This window comes from Cupressus sempervirens, chromosome 9 (assembly GCF_028749045.1).
Source record: "Cupressus sempervirens isolate cs-2001-9-10 chromosome 9, ASM2874904v1, whole genome shotgun sequence".
In the NCBI taxonomy this organism is placed as follows: domain Eukaryota; kingdom Viridiplantae; phylum Streptophyta; class Pinopsida; order Cupressales; family Cupressaceae; genus Cupressus; species Cupressus sempervirens.
In genome coordinates this window covers 410,514,467-410,531,474 of record NC_143126.1, presented here as the reverse complement: position 1 = coordinate 410,531,474, position 17,008 = coordinate 410,514,467, and the positions used below count along the sequence as shown (strand labels likewise).

Sequence of the window (17,008 nt, the reverse complement as noted above, 5' to 3'; positions counted from 1 at the left end):
AACTCTTGTTTGTTATTTTTGAGTTCGAAAATCAGTAAAACCTCAACAAAATTAAAACTAACCAATTAGAAATTTGAAATTAATATATTGAAATTCATTTTAAAGATAAATTTTACCAAACTCTAAAATTCAGACTTATTTTTAAATTATAAATTAATAAAATAAACTAATGAAATAATAAATTTGGATAAAATTACAGGAAAAAATCCTTTAAGAGTGGAAAGTTGTTACAAATATTTTAAAATTTGCTCTCACTAAACCACGGTAGCCTGTGAAGAGATTTATCGCTCGGTTCCATAGTTCGGCCATATGAAGTGTTCAGTAAAAAGAATGGCTCTACTAAGACTCTTGAATGGAACACAAATCAGATCGGGCAGTTTAGACTAAGTTATTCATTGACTGTATTGATTGTCCATTGAAGTATGTGCCCCATGACGTAGTGGGTGATTAAAAACTCTTTTGGCGACCTTCTTCGTATTTTCCTAATAATCTTCTTGGGTGTTACGAGTTAACAGTGAACAGTGGATTAGATCTGTTTACAATTTGGCCTTTCACCCAGCGCCTTGACCTTTTATTATTATTACTAGTATTTGAGAATTGTTTGCGGAATTTATGAATGTACGGACATTAGTAGTATGCGACACCTATCTTTGTAGAACTGGAAATTTCAATTGCCAGCAACAAATGGCACTCGCATTGGGATGGATACGTACAATCTTGACATTGGTGTTGTTGGGCATGGGCAGCTGCAGTTGCTGCAAGATTTGCATTGTTGGCAGTGGTATTGGCGGAGCTTCCACTGCCCATTTTCTGAGAAAGTATTCCCAAGAGGGCATGGAAATTCACGTGTTTGAAAAAAACTCAGTGGTAGGAGGACGAATGGCCATGGTGGAATTAGGAGGCGACAAGTTCGAAGCGGGTGGCTCAATTCTTCATCCCAAGAATTTGTACACTCTGCAATATACTCAACTTCTTGGCCTTAAACGTAAGAGCGGCGGCGATGATACTGATTTCGGGATATGGGACGGCCAAAAGTTTATCTTGAAGACCTATCCATCATCAGGGAAGGTTACGTCCTTCCTCAATGACTTACTCCTCTTTTGGCGATACGGAACCAGCCTCTTTAAAATGCAAAAATATGTCTCTGTAAGCCGTCTCTCTCTCTCTCTCACACACACTCACACACACACACTCAATACACCTACTTGCATTCAACAATTTAATAATTGGTCAAAGCAGACGCAAATTTAATGAAGTAATCTCTTAGTATGATAAACCTACAATCTCTAATTTCAAGTAATGTTTTTACAGTTTATCAAATGATTTGATATCTTTTTTATTCAACTGTCTAGTTTCAACCTAGTCTTCATCCATCTAATTCAGGAGTAAAGGTTAACAAAAATCCCTCTCTCCTGATTATAAATGACCTGCTTACTCTCCTATTAGCATCGAGATGCTCAAAGGGTGGTAAGTGGATTATTCATGGTTATGGCATCACCTAGATGTTCAGAGGGTGCTAAAAGGACCATTCATGGTCAGGAAAGATGGATTCTTGTAACTGACTACTTTTGAAATGAGGTTTAGAAAGATTGACCTGAAACTATTTAGTTGTATCCCAATAAATCATCACATGAAGCAACATCTGTCAAACTGAATGGATGCAGAGCGTTGAGATTAGATCCATTAGTTTAGGGAGGCCTTTGATTGCTGTTTCTGGATTCAATTGTGTTATTATTTTTCCATCGACATTTCTTGGTGATCCATCATTCCAGAAAAAAGCATTCAAAGTACTTTCATGGATTATGGAAATCTACTTACTATTATTATGGAGGCCTTACAAAAAAACATCAGGGATCGTTTGTCCACTTTTTAGTTTGATATGATTTTCAGAGTGAAAAATCTCCTCCATATAAGAAGCACAATTACCTAGGAGATTCTGATTGAAAGCAAAAAGTTTCAAATCTTGATGTACGTGGTTCTTTGGTTAGATTGATCTGGAAACTGCTTAACATATTCCAAAATGGCTCACCAATTATGCATTACTAATGCTAGCTACACAAATCGTAGGAGCGAAAATCATTTGGGGAATTAATCAGCAAACCAAAACTATAAGATTTTTGAAAAAATGGGAAAATTTTGGATTAAAAAAAAACATATATAATTGTAGAAAAAGAGACAAAAGCTATTTTTTTAAACTTAAGGGCATTTCGTTAGCATAAAGAAATAGAGTGCAAATAAAATAGAATTTAGCTCACGAATTGTAGAAAATAGATTTTGTCATTTATATTGATATTTTTGATCATAGGCAAATATTCAGTGAACTTTTTAAGAGATTGGTCACCAAATAGTTGCCTATGTGTGAGACTAAATATTAGCCAAGTCTATGAAGTACTTGAATTCAAAATGAATTGAAGAAAATTGATTGTTCCATTTATATTCATATTGCTGATTATATAGGCAAATATTCAGTTAACTTTTTAAGCAGGCGGTCACCAAATAGTTGTCTAAGTATGAAATCAAATATTAGTTCTCTATGAAGTAACTGAGATCAAAACTTATCAGATTTTTAAAGAGAGCAGTCACCAAATAGTTGTCTAAGTCCGAAGATCATATATTTGTAAGTCTATGAAGTAACTGAGATCAAATTTCATCAAATAACAATGTAGCTACTGTTAGAAAGTTATCAAAAGTGAAATTTATTAAAAGTGAACCATTGAATAAGTTTCGATAAAGGTGGTAAGATTGAGAATGTGCTCTGCAACTTCCTACGTGCATAAATTCATTTAAGTTCTTTAGGGTTTCCACACTATGTTCCCCTACCAATCTTGTCATTCCACATTTATTGCTGGAATTAACCAGCCACTTTTTTATGGCCGCGACCAGTTTTACCACAACAGTAACTGTTGGTGCTGAAATGTTGGCTCCTGCTGATCATGGCTCCTCTGAGCAAAAGACCCAAGAAATTTGGCCCCAAAGTCTCCCACGAGGTGAGGGTTCTATAACTCTTGATGTTGTTTTACCATTGCGAGATTTTGATAAAGCTTGTGAATGGATTGAAAATTTTACTCTAATTGGCTATTTTGTTGGTCACATACCTTCTGAAAGTGTGTTGCAGGATTGGGTTGCCAAGGCTTGGCTCCCATGTGGTGTCCGCCTTGATGGCATCTAGAACCTGACCAAAGGTTTTTTCTTGTTCCGTTTTAGGAACCCTTCACATGTTGAGGGTATTATAAAAATGGCTCTTGGTTTGTTTGTTCTTCCTTCCTTGTATTTCAACCATGGTTGTGAGAGTTCATCGTCTCCGATGACAACAGGCTTAAATTCCTCGTGTAGGTAGAATTTCCTAGTTTGTCTTCGCTTTGCTGGCCTTTTTAACAGAATATTGTCCAAACCTTGGGTCGGGTTGTATGTATGGAGCCTGAGCATTTCTTCCATGCATGCCCCCCAAAAAGGGTTGGTGTTGAAATAGACCTTGCTAAAGACCTTAGGAAAACTAAAGATAAACATATTGGTGGGAAGTGCTTTACACAACGTGTCATGTATTTGAATTTTCCCAATACATATTTTTCATTGTCACCCAACAAATCACAAGATTAAGGATTTCCCTTTGGCCATGCCTAAGACCAAGCCACCTCCTAAAGAGCCAATTGTTGCTCATAGCTCAGATCCTACCAAAGAAGATGGTTGTTGGACTATAGTGGTGCATAAGTGCAAGTAGGATGTTGTCCCTCCTTCCAAATAGGATTCTCTTGTTTTGGCTTTGCCAACCTAGGACCCTCTATCTACAAAGGTTTCCAAGGTTGTTTCTCCGAGCAAGGCTATTTCAAACCTTGCTACCTAGGGGAAGTCTTTTTCAGCCATAGTCTCTTCCACCATTTTACATGGATCCATTATGGATACTAGGTCCCCACAACTAACTTCAGCAGGTTTGGATATTTCAGGTTCTTTGCATCATCAGTCATGCATCCCACCTAGGCATGAGGAGATAGATGGTGAAGGCCCCGACAAGCACCAGGTGATTCTAGGAGATCTTTGTCCAACTTTTCATTCAGGATCAGATTTTCTTCATAATAGTTTCTCCTCTCTTGGGGACGAGGAAACTATGAATGATGGATTTTAACAAATTTCCTATCCTAGATGTAAGAATTTGGCTTAGGCCGGAATTCACCCAAGAACTAAAGAAATCAACACAAGCACACAGTAGACCAAAATAGACGGAGTTTGATTAGAATGATGATATTCATTCAATACGCCAGCTTAGCCAACTTGGGAGTACACTAGGAGTGCCTGTATATAAAGGCCTCAGGAGAGCTTCTAGAATGCATAAAAGTCAGCATCATGATATGTCATACAACTAGGCACATGTCCACCAGATATGGGTTATCCTCCATTAAGCACGGGATTAAGTGCGATGATGTGAGGATAAGCCTACAATGGTGTAGCATGCAAATCAGTGGTGTAGACAACATGTGCTAAATGTGGAGTGCGGATAACTGTGTTGTCAACATGACAACTCAGTGAATGATGCATACTCCTGTGTTATAGACACCATGTGCAAAATTAGAGTTGCGTAACTCAATGAGAGTACACAAACTCCTAAGTGTCTCACCTAAAATAATAATAAAATAATGCAAAATAATTAAATAATGCATTAACCTAAGTAAACTTAAGTAAGTGTAATAAGTAAATACTTATTTACACCAACACCCCCCCTTAAGTGCAACTTAGGGGCATGCCCTTAAGCTTATGAAATCTAGGATGCAATGCAAAATGGGTCTTGGCTACTAGGCCATGTTAGGTGGTGGAGCTCAAAATTTGAGCCTCCAATTTTTGTTAAGATTGGGAAAAAGTGGAAAGTTTTTATGGATTGTGGCTAAGGAGACTTGGATGAGAGGATCAAAATATTATAACATCAGATTCTAATATAGCAGAACCATAGAAGTGTCAAGAGCAAGACAAGGTCTTCAGCACTATTGACCTTGCATTTCTCTGCCTATTAAGGATTCACTGTCTAGTTATGTCACTTAATAATATTTTGGTTGCATTCAAGCAACAGGAACATCCCGAGAAAGTATGGAAAAGGAGTGCGATCATCAAACATGGTTGGAATTATTCAGCGAACTTTGAGCAGTCATTGGCAGAACATTATTGAAAATTCTGAACACTTTGTTAAATAAACTATGTGAGAATCATGTACCACCTTTTACCCAAGTTTTCTCATTCATCAATGAGCGGCTTTTCAACAGCCTGTTGCTGCGATGTGAATGTTGTTCATTTAGCAATGTGAAGTATATTAAATCTGGACTTGCCGAACTAGAAAGATGGATATGTAAGGCTTCAGAACAGTATGCAGGGACAACTTGGGATGAACTAAGAAAACAATGACTTCTACAAATACTATTTCACATTCCATTTAATAGATCATCTCATTTGAAAGTAAAACATAAAACAAAAATGCTAGAATGCTTACAAGCAATGGATGACAACATACATGGAGCATAGGATGAGAATAGGATCAGACTTAACAGTCATTTCCTCAACAGATTATGACCATCCTCTATGTTCAAAGCTTCATATTCTTCCCTTGATGGTCATTGGCAGCACATTGTGGTGATACAGATCCACGGCAACAAACTTAATCAGTATCAAGAGTAATTATTAAAGAAGGACTGGAGTCGAAGATTGGTGGAATCAATATTATCAAACAGTAATTATCAAAGGGATGGGATGCCATCGAGAGTCTTCATGTTGAAATAGTTATTAGTGGCAATATAAATCTATACATGACAACAAACTCTAAATTTCTGTGTGATAGATGGCGACAAGTAAAAATGCTTGTATCACCATTGGGTCTCAAAAGGATGTAGCAAATAGGACGAGTCGCATTGAAAGAAACCACATCATGATAGAGAGCAAGGAACACTACCAGTATGGAAGTTTTTCATCGGGAGTAGTCTCTTATGTGGAATACCAAAACATTCAGTCGATTTCCACTTGCGTGAGGAGTTTCAGTTGAAACTCTGAGAAAACCCATTGACTTTAGTGTGATATGGCAGGCAGAATTTGGGACGGCTCTATTCATACAAGCGATATCCAGTATTTAGCCGAAGAAATTATTTTCCATTCGATACATTATAAAATCATTACCAAAAGGAGAATCACACATATAACACAAGAAACCAAAGTGATTAAGCAGCAGATTAATCTTCAGTTACAGTTTATTGAGATACCATAAATGTTTGAAAGGGTTCGGGGAGCAATTATAAAGTGGTTTGATGCAATGAAAGTTAATAATCTTACAAATTAAAATTTGGTTATGTGCCGGCAATTTTAAAATAAATCTGAAGAGGTGTGATTTAATGTTTCCAAATAAAATGACTTTTCATTTGAAAAGTCACGTCTCCTTATATCAAAAATATAAATAAGGGGCAAACTATTTTTAAAAAGAGACATATACGAACATTTATTTAGATATTGAGAGGAGGCATTTTATATTTATATTTTATTGTAAGGAGGAATAAGGGTTCAATATGATTTTATAATAAAATTCCATTATTTTATTATTATAAAATTATTTTATTTTAATAATAAAATAAAAATGTCTTTTTTTTATCTTTAATGGCGCAGAGATTTAAACTGCAGGCGAATCGTCCTTCATAATTATATTTTAAAATTCTGTATACGATTTTGTTATCAGATAAGTGGACATGGTCAGTTAGCATTTTAAATTTGATCATCATAGGTGCTGTGAAATATTTAATTGTTTCCACAGTTGTGTCTAGTTTGTCTCAGTAGAGTTAAAATTCAATTTAGACTAATTTAAGATTGCATCATAATCGGTTTGTTGCATCTAGATTATCAAAATTGTTGGCAGTACAGGTGCATTGAACATTATGAAGTTGTATGTAAAAATTCTCTGAAGTTGACTCTATCGCCCGGAGGAGTAAAGGCACTGGTCTTTTTGTTGAAGTCAGAAAATCAATATATTCCTTTTGCAAGCATCAATTCTAGTATTTACAAAGTTTATATAAAAAACATTCAATTATCAAATATCCAGCATCCAATTTTAGTTTTGTTGAGTTCGAGGACCTTGCCAGCCGGAAAACTTGCAAAGTTTAAACTCGCTATAAAAAACCCTTGAATTGAGTAGTCAGTGTTGAAGGTGAAGGTTTACCTGCCTGGGTGTAGCGGAGCTCGAAGTGCAGGGGAATCTAAGCGATTTCTGTTCGTTGGCCAAAATTTGATTGAGAGATCCTACCAGAGAAGTGGCAGGCTCTTGGATTTCCAATCTGCGGTTTTGGGAACCAACATTAGGTACCCATGTACATAATGATATGCAAATCTCTCATAAAGCGGGAAAAGAGGGAAAACCTCATGTGAAAACCCTCCCTCAAAAAGAGAGATAAATAGGGATGCATGGATGGATGGAGTAATCAAGACCCCCCCATTACGACATACATCCAGTATATACATAAGAGAATGATGAGAAGAGGAAGAGAGACAGGATAGGCTCCCCCCCCCCAAAGAAGAATGCCCAATAGTGACTACTTCGATGAAGAAGCTAATCCAAGACTGCAGAATGGTGTTCCTCCCCTTAGGAAGAACCAATGCCAAAGGTACAAATGAGATGCTTCCGCTGTGTGTGGAAAGAATCCCATGGATAAGTGATGTCTTTGAAACCTGTTCAACTAACCGAAGAACCTGTCCCAAAGAATTGTTTGTCTCTGCAACTGATGAAGAACCCTGCTGCAATTGCTGATCATAAGTATCCACAATCACTTCAACCTGTGAGGATTGATCATGTAGAGAATGAACAAGAAAGTCAGATGGAACCCTCGTGACAACTGAAGAAGGTAATTCTACATCAAGAAGAAGAGGTAGATCATTAATATTGTCCCCCAAATCTATCACTAAACCTGTATCTGGAAGACTGGATGTACTCTGCTGTTTTGGACCTATCACTGTGGCGATGTATGCATGTGGACTAAACTGATGTAGTGACCTCTCACTGTAATTGTCGATAGAACCCCACGTATCTGAATCTATTGAAGCACTATCGCCGGTGTCACTATCAGTTTCCACACTGTATGATGTGCGAAGAGGAGTAGAGGACAAGTTAGGTGAACTTTCTTCAAAGTATACATCCTTCTCCACAAAAATCTGATGTGTCTCTGGATCTAGAAGTCTGTAGGCCTTCACACCGTCTTCATAACCAATGAAAGTACAAGGCCGAGATGACTGTGCCTTGTGACCCTTGGAAGATATCTTTGCCCATGCAGGACAATCGAAGACTCTGTGTCACAATAGGTTTTCTGTCGCACCATGCCTCAAAAGGAGTTTTGCCATCTAAGGTTGGATGAGGAGAACGATTAAGAATGTGAGTGGCACTAGAGATTGCTTCGACTTCTAATGATGGATCTAGAGACTTGGCATGAATCATGTAACTTGCCATAGACTTAAGAGTCCTAATCCTCAGTGCTGCAATATCTGTCTTATGTGAACTAAATGTTGTTGGAGTCTGAAGATCAATGCCCTCGAGTCTGCAAAAGTCCATAAGTCTTCTGTTCACATACATGCTTCCATTGTCTATTCGGAGTACTTTGATGGCCTTTCTGGATTTTCGTTCTGCATGAGCCTTGAAGTCTAGAACCTTGTCCAACACTTCGTTCTTGTTATGCAGAAAGTAGACCCAAGTGAACCTTGAAAAGTCATCAACAAAGGTAAGTATATAGCGACCCTAGCTGAATGCAAAAGGACTTGCTAATACCATGTGAACCATCTGTAGAACACTTGTTGCTTTGGAAGACTTCCCTCTTTGTAACTTCCCCTCTGGATGCATATCCACTGAATTTGTTGGACATTCACCCTTAGAAAAGTTGATTTGAGGTAGACCTTTCACTATTTGGTTTGTGAAAAGTTGCTGAAGGTAGCAGTAGTCAAGATGACCATACCGCTCATGCCATAATTGCATGTTTGAATTGGATTGAGATAACAAGGCCTTTGAAGGAGACTTGGGGAAAGAGTATAACCTCTTGTTATGATTCACTTTCCCTACTGCAACCAAGGAATTGTCTTTAAGATTGTGCACTTTTACTGAGTCTAAAAGGAACTCAACTCTATGTACATCTCCAAGGTCAGTGATTTGGTAGATTGAAAGGAGATTTGAACTTAGGTTTGGAACATAGAGAACCTCTTTAAACTCTCCATTTTCCATTTCCACGTTTCCTTTTCCTTCAACTTCCATTTTGCTATCATTTCTCATGAAGATGTGTGGTACCTTGGACTGCTTCATTGAAGAAAAATCCTCCTTTGAAGAACCCATATGATATGAGGCACCTGAGTCAAATATCCATTCCTTTGAAGAGTTTGCATTTGCCATGAGTGCTTGCCCTTTGCCCTTTGAATCTGAAGAAGATCCCTTCTTCTTATAAGCATTAGGCAATGAAACATTATGTTTCTTCATGATGTTGGTCAACTCATCAATCTTTTTAAGATAACACTCGTGCTCTTCATGACCCGATTTCTTGCAATAAGCGCACTTCTTCTTCTCCTTATTGTTGCCCCCTTCTTGTTGGAATTCGAGGACTTGCCTTGTTGATTGGATTGTGGTGTTGTCTTTTTTGCATCCTCAGATTTGTCCTTCTTCCATTTCTTTTTACCCTTTCCTTTATTTGAAGATTGTCCAGCTGAATTTTGAGAACCCTCATTGGCCACCAATGCTTTGGACCGAGGTGATTTGAGAATCCCCATTGATTGCAACTTTTTTTCTTCATCATCCAACAGTTTAGCATATTCATCAAAAGTGACTTTCTTGTAGGCAGACCCTAAGGTAGTCTTTGAGGTGTTAAAAGAAGATACAAATGTGGAATATTCTGATGGCAGCTTGTTATGGATGAGATAGATCAGTCTGTCATCTTTGATAGAACTCCCACAATCAGTAAGCTTCGTCCTTAGTTCATTCACCTTGATGATGAAATCCTAGATTGAGTCACATGACTTAGGATCTAAGGAGACAAGCTCATCTTCAATTTTGAATACATCCTCTTTAGACACTTTCTCATAAAGGCTTTCGAGGGTATCCCAAGCTTCCTTGGATGTAGACACTTCTTGATTTGATACATGATCTTATCATCTACCCCCAAACATATATCACCTAGGGCTTTCCTATCCATTGCTACCCATGCTGAAATATCACTATCTGATACTTTATCGCCTGTTGGTTTAGGAAGAGTACCATCTACATACTGTGAAACTCCATTATGCATTAAGTGATACCACATTTTTATGGACCATGTAGCATAGTTATGAGGAGTTAATTTAGGAAACTTAAAGTTGCCCATAATGCAGAAAATGAAAGAAAAGTGCAGAAAAGAGAGAACACAACACCAAGAACACCCCTCCTTTTCACTAAATCAAGAAACCCCCCCAAAATAGATGCTTTGGTCACTTTATCAGTAGTGTGATTACAATGGGCCACTTGCCAATTTTGGCCTTCGTGGACTTTTGATTTTGCTTGTTACAACCTCTTAATGGAGTACAAATCTGAAACTTTACAATGTGCTACAATTTTGAAGCATTACAAAGCAAAGAAAGACCCTATTGCTGAAAGTGACAATTTTGTCCACACAACCCTACAATCTGATTGAGGATCTGGAAAGTAGATGAAAAAAACGCATTTTCAAAAAAAATGGAACCTGTTTTTGACTCCAAATGTGCCCATATGGAGCGTTTGAAGTTGCAAAATGCAGGATTATGCAGGTACAATTGCCAAAAAATGCAATTTCTAAACAATCCTTGCACCAAAATTAGAAAATAGCTGCACCACTGAATTTTTTTGAAAATTCTACCCAATTTCAAAAAAAAATGCACTTGATTTGGAGTCCGAATGTCCGAGTTATGGCCTCCCGAAGTCGGAGTGTAAAAATCAAAATGAATTTGGAAAGGAGTTGCATCAGCGAATGACGGGGTTGAATTTGACAGTCATACGGCCGTCGCAGTAGTTGTAATTTGCCCTGAAATGATGTCCAGACAGAGGTCAAAATTAGGCTCTGGATAGGATGACGTCAGCAATGTGTAGGCCCATGGATGACGTCAACACGTACGATTGATGACGCTAGTGTATGGTTCCTTACGTCCGTACTGTACGGAATGTACGAATAGGGATGGCGTGTCTTGCTGACGTGTGCACAGTTAGCAGGTAGGAACAAATTGAAGAACGCCATGTGTTTGTCAAAGAACTGCTGTGTCAACTGCACAAGTGGGTGGCTGAGTGGGCGGGTTGCTTAACTGGCGAGTCTAGGCAATTAAATTGCGACGCGTGTCGCAGTGTTTCTGTCCGCGTGGCCGTGTAGCAGGTGCTGCTTGTCAAAATATTTGTTTGCGATCACCGACAAATTTTACAGTTGCCGAAAACGTGAGTTGGCATGCCCGAGTTATGTCGCAGTGATGATGGATTATTTAATTGTCACCATATTTATAACAGTGATCGTCAGAGTTCAGGCAATAGTCCCACATGAGTGGGCACTGCAAATATTGAAGTGCATAAAATGAATAGCCGGCAAGAGCTTGAGTAAAGTCACTCGCTAGGTTTCCAAGCCGACCACCAGCAGATTTTGTGGCTCGACCGGGATTCATAGTAGAGTGCGCAGTACAACTCGTCTGCTGGTTTGGTCTTGCGCAGATTTAATAGATATGAGCCCGCCAATTAAAATAAACCTTGTGGAATGAAATAAAATTCCACCAAATATAGAGGGCCGAGTTGAGGTGTCACTACTCGGTTCGGCAAAATTTTTTCTCTGCTAGGGCAATTAATAAATCCGAAGATAATAATTTGAAAGATACCCAAAATTGTAGAGATGAAATTTAGATCCGAAAATCAAACAATCAGATCAATAAAATGATCATACCCAAATTGCAAATCGGGGCCTCCGGGTTCCGATTTGTAAAATTTTTTTGCCTCACGATCAAATTTCACCCAGCATAGGCAAGTTTATAGTCGATCTTCACCGAATCGATGCTCCAGACGCAACGGTGAGGTCAAATTTGGCTCTAGACGCTCTTAATTTTTGTGGCTCTTCCGGATTCGTGTTGAGGTGTGAAGCATGAACGGTCTCGAACGACTGTGTAGAGAATCTCCCTCAGCTCTAATACCATGTAAGAATTTGGCTTAGGCCAGAATTTACTCAAGAACTAAAGAACTCAACACAAGCACACCGTAGACCAAAATAGACGGAGTATGATCAGAATGGTGATATTCATTCATTATGCCAGCTTAGCCAGCTTGAGAGTACACTAGGAGTGCCTGTATATAAAGGCCTTAGGAGAGCTTCTAGAATGCATAGAAGTCAACATCATGATATGTCATACAACCAGGCACATGTCCACCAGATATGGGTTATCCTCCATTAAGCACGAGATTAAGTGCGATGATGTGAGGATAAGCTTACAATGGTGTAGCACGCAAATCAGTGGTGTAGACAACATGTGCTAAATAAGGAGTGCAAATAATTTTGTTGTCAACATGACAACTCAGTGAATGATGCATACTCTTGTGTTGTAGACACCATGTGCAAAATTAGAGTTGCATAACTCAATGAGAGTACACAAACTCCTAAGTGTCTCACCTAAAATAATAAAAAAATATTGCAAAATAATTAAATAATGCATTAACCTAAGTAAACTTAAGTAAGTGTAATAAGTAAATACTTATTTACACCAACACTAGAAGGTAAGGGGTCTTTCTTATCTCTCTTGAAAATATGATACAAGTGGAACAACTTACCTATGACGATTGTTAGCCGATTCATTGCAGACAACCACTTGGGTATTGTGTGGAGAAAGGATGACATTTCACCATTCTTGTGAACAACTAGTGAGCATGAGGCTTGATTTTACATGCACAATAAATTGAGCCTTTTTTAATCCCAATACCAACTGCCACCTCCCACATGTAGTTTGGCATACCTAGAGTAATTTCAGGAATGGTAATGACAAAGTTTTTAAACGCCTTGATCGTGCCATGATCTCCTCTCAATCCTTTTTCTCTTTTGGGATAGACCAGTCATTGTCAGTATTGCCTTTATTTGATTTTGTCGTCGGTAGAAATTGTGTATTAGCCGACGGGTCCCTTCAGAAAGGAAATTGTGTATCAGTCGACGGGTCCCTTCGGAAAGGTTCTTGTTATGTAGCCGACGGGTCCCTTCAGAAAGGTTTTTGTTATGTAGCGACATGTTGTATGTGGCTGACAGACTCCTTCGGGAAAGTTCTTCGGAAAGTATTTATAACCCCTTCGGGAAGCATTGTATTGATGAGATCATTGAAGCATAATGTACTGTTTGGCATATGCGAATAATAATAAGAAGAGTTCTGCTGTTCGTGTTCGTGTTCGTGTTCATTGTCTGTGTGCAATTCTTAATTAAACTAGGCGGTAAATAGATTTCACCTTGTTAGACTGCTTTCCCATTGAATTTTATGTAGAACGGAGTGTTGTCTTGCCACGTTCCTCTCATTCTTCTTTTTTCTTAAACATATCACTCTTTACTCATTCTCCCACCTTGGCCCACATTTGGAGAGTTTGGATGTAATGTCCCTGTTTTGGAGGTATTTTGATTTAATTAATTTAATTAATTAAGTTGTCCAAAATAATGAATATTTTATGAGGATGACTAATTAATTATTTTAATTAAATAAATAAGTGGTATTAAGTTAATTATTTATAAAGTTATCAAATAAATAAATATTAAAAGGTAACTTTATATTTAATTAATTTAATAAAGTGACTTGAATTATAAGGTCACATAATAAATAAAATAAAATAATGTTCTAGAAGTTTCTGGAGAAAGTGGAGAAAATAAATAAATAGGCATCCTGGGTTTCATTCTCACCAGGCAGATTTGTTGCTGTTGATGTTGATGTTTGATGGTTGTGGAGCCTAGGGTTTATGCAATAGTCACAATTGGCCATTGAGAATGAAAACTCTCAATTGGTAGGCAATTTTGAGAGCGTGAAATATCACTTGAATTATTGCAGCTGGGGAGAAAGTTACTTTAGACTTTCATTTGTGCTTCATTGGTTAAAACTTTGGGGCCTTTGGCCAAGTTTTGTATGATATTGATTGGTGTTTGCTTTGGAGACTTTTTGGAGTTCATAGTCTTCAACGAATTTGCATTGAGGAGGTGATTTGCAGCATCTACAATTTATTTAAAGTCTGATATACTGCTGCTGGGGCATCATTGGAAACATATTTTTGTTCATATCTTCACTTAGAGGTATCAGATGGTTATGGGTATTGTTGCATTCAATTTCTATCCTCGAGACAATCATTTTAAGGACAAATTCGAGGAGCTTAGAGGCTGCATTTATTTTTCTAAAGTATTGCCAGGCAAGAATGAGGGTGGTTGGGTGAAAGCATCAATTGGGCCTAAGAGAAGTTCATTTTGCTTGAAACTTGATTGTTTCATCAGCTCTTTTCTAAGGCATCATCATTTCTCCAGGTTCCTTTGTTTATTATTCATGTTAGCATTGCATTTTAGGTGTTATAAGTTTCAACTGTAGGTGTGCATTTTACCAACATTATCATATTTTGTAATCCATGTAAATGCCAAGAGTCTTGGCCATATTTCATGAGCATTGTATTAGAAATTTCATTGCAATTAAGAAGATAATAGTTGCTGGTGTCATTTGAGCAATTCAATATCATTTATTATCAGCTAGTTAGTTTGCATACCAATTGTTTGTAAAAATGCCAATTGGCTGTAGGTGTTCATTTCTCATGCTTAGATCATATATACGCATTGAATATTGCCAAAATTAGTTGCACATTCATGTTAGGTCATTGTTTAGACAATCTGGAGTCTTCTTGCAAGCATTCTTATTGATGCAAATTGAAGAAAAGAGTCATTTTAGCAAACTGAAAAGTTATATCAGTCATATGACCCTTGTATGCAAAGTATTTGACAAAATTTCTTGAGCCTTCAATTAGAAGTTTTCAATCAGATTTGAGTAGGGTCATTACATTGGAATTTGGAGCCTTGCCTCACTTAACCCTTCGGTTGGATCTTGCGGTGGAATGATGTCATTCTTTGAACCACTAAATTCCTCTGTTTTATGACAAACAAGTAGCACATCTCTGTTGCTAGTTCTATGCACAAACCTCCAACGATTTGTGTCAGTTGTTGATAACTTGGCAGCTCACCCTTTTTTAACTGAATTGTAGTCTAAGGTGGCAACCCTTCGTTATCAAAAGTAGGTTGTTGATAGTTGTATTGCCATAAGTGCTTAGATTGAGGCACAATTACATTGGCTGAAAGTGGGAGATCAAGCCAACAAGGAATTTTTTCTCTTTGCATCCAAGACATTCCTCTCTAGGTATTAAAAGGATCAAGGAGGGAAATTTAGTTCTCATTGATAATCCAAACATTCTCCAAGCCTTTGTTACTAATAATCAAAAAGTGTTCGCAACTCAAGCCCCTACTACTAGTCAACAACCCGTAGAGGATTTTCTAGCCACCATCTCTAACCGTCTGTTAGCCCTTAGAGGATTGTCTAGCCACCATCTCTAACCGTCTGTTAGATTCCTAACAAGCTTTCTGTGATCAAGCTTTGTCTACTCAAGATCTAAGGGAAGCGACTTTCTCCATGGTTGATAAAAAATCCCCTAGTTGTGATGGCTATCCTTGTGAGATTTTTAAGGCTCTTTGGGATTGTGTAGGTTTAGACCTTCATCATGTCTATCTTAAGGCTTTACAATCTGATTCTTTAGGAATTGTTGACACAAAAGTCTGTAACCCTTCTCGATGTGTTATCCCTGGGCAACTTTGTGTAACATGCAAATAACCTCCAAGTGTGAGACTTGCGCTCTGAGGTTGAATCTCTGGAGAAGGTCGGCTTCCTTACGATCATGATGCACCTAAACTAAAGCTTGGGAGGAAAAGGGAGAAGGAATGCATGAAATTAAAATGTTGAAGGGAAAGGGGGTGATGCACTAGATTGAAACATGGTTACTAACTCTGCCTATAGATGCGCTGCATATCAATAAAACCCTCAAAACATACACAACTCTCAGCCCTATTTTATTTCCTAAAGACTCATATGCAGATCCGAACAAATGAGATGCTACAAGGAATATGAATTCACTTATATAACATCCATAAGAAAGTAGAAACAACATACAAACTTGAGAAAATAAGAAAAGACAACATTTAGCATAAGGCAAGCAATATGCACAGGTACAAAATGGTGAGAATAGGTAAAAATAAAGAATTATATTACTGTAAGGCATAAGGGAGTTACATATACAAAGCACAAATGTTGCTGCAAAGAAACAACAGAGAAGAACCCATAAATTAGATACAAGATTGCTTTTTAAAGAGTTCAAGCATAACTCAAATGTTTACATCAAGTTCAAACTCTGACCAGCATGGAATTAAGAGTTATAGAGAAGAGAAATAACCAAATATCAGAGATAAATCTGATCATGTACATAACTTGCTCATGGAAATAACAGAAAAGACCAAAAGGACATGCACCCAGCTGTTGTAAAGATCAAATCCAAGAGATTCGATCATTACAAGCAATAAAGAGGCATGGAGTGCATTGGCGTTGTGCAAACAAGGCCCAAGAAGCCGCCCAATAATAAAGAACCAACCTTGAAGACATGTAGTGGCCGTAAGAAGTCAAATTAGGCTGCACAAAAAATGCGGGATGGGATAACATGCAAGGTTAACCCACTTGCGTACACTTGTAGAGTTGACCCACGTGGAAAAGATCAGATCTTGCCTAGAAAAAAGGTGAACCGTTAATGAAGATCCTTCTATTTGAAATGGATGGTCCAGAGGCAACAAAAGAACCCCCAATGAATGATTAAAACATCACCGTTGATGAAGATAAGCTTTGAATTTGACAGTTAGCGCTATTCCGCAAAAGGGAAAAAAGGAGCGTTACAAAATAGTGAAAAGCAGCTAACGTAGGAAGGTTTCACTATTTTGCAAAGGGCATAAAAGTGACTCTG

The 17,008-nt window shown here is 37.8% G+C and overlaps 1 protein-coding gene across 2 annotated transcripts in view; it reads left to right on the top strand.

Annotated features, from left to right (window-relative positions):
- Window positions 1–241: 241 nt before the first annotated feature.
- The window catches only part of FCLY (farnesylcysteine lyase), a 168,056-nt gene continuing 151,289 nt past the window's right edge, over window positions 242–17,008 (top strand). The window contains exon 1 of one of the 2 annotated variants that reach the window (XM_089800387.1): window positions 242–1,146. In XM_089800387.1, coding sequence (XP_089656513.1) covers window positions 613–1,146 — 534 coding nt within the window. In that variant the 5' untranslated portion in view covers window positions 242–612. The remainder of the gene's footprint in view (window positions 1,147–17,008) is intronic. The other variant, XM_089800388.1, reaches the window with a different exon arrangement.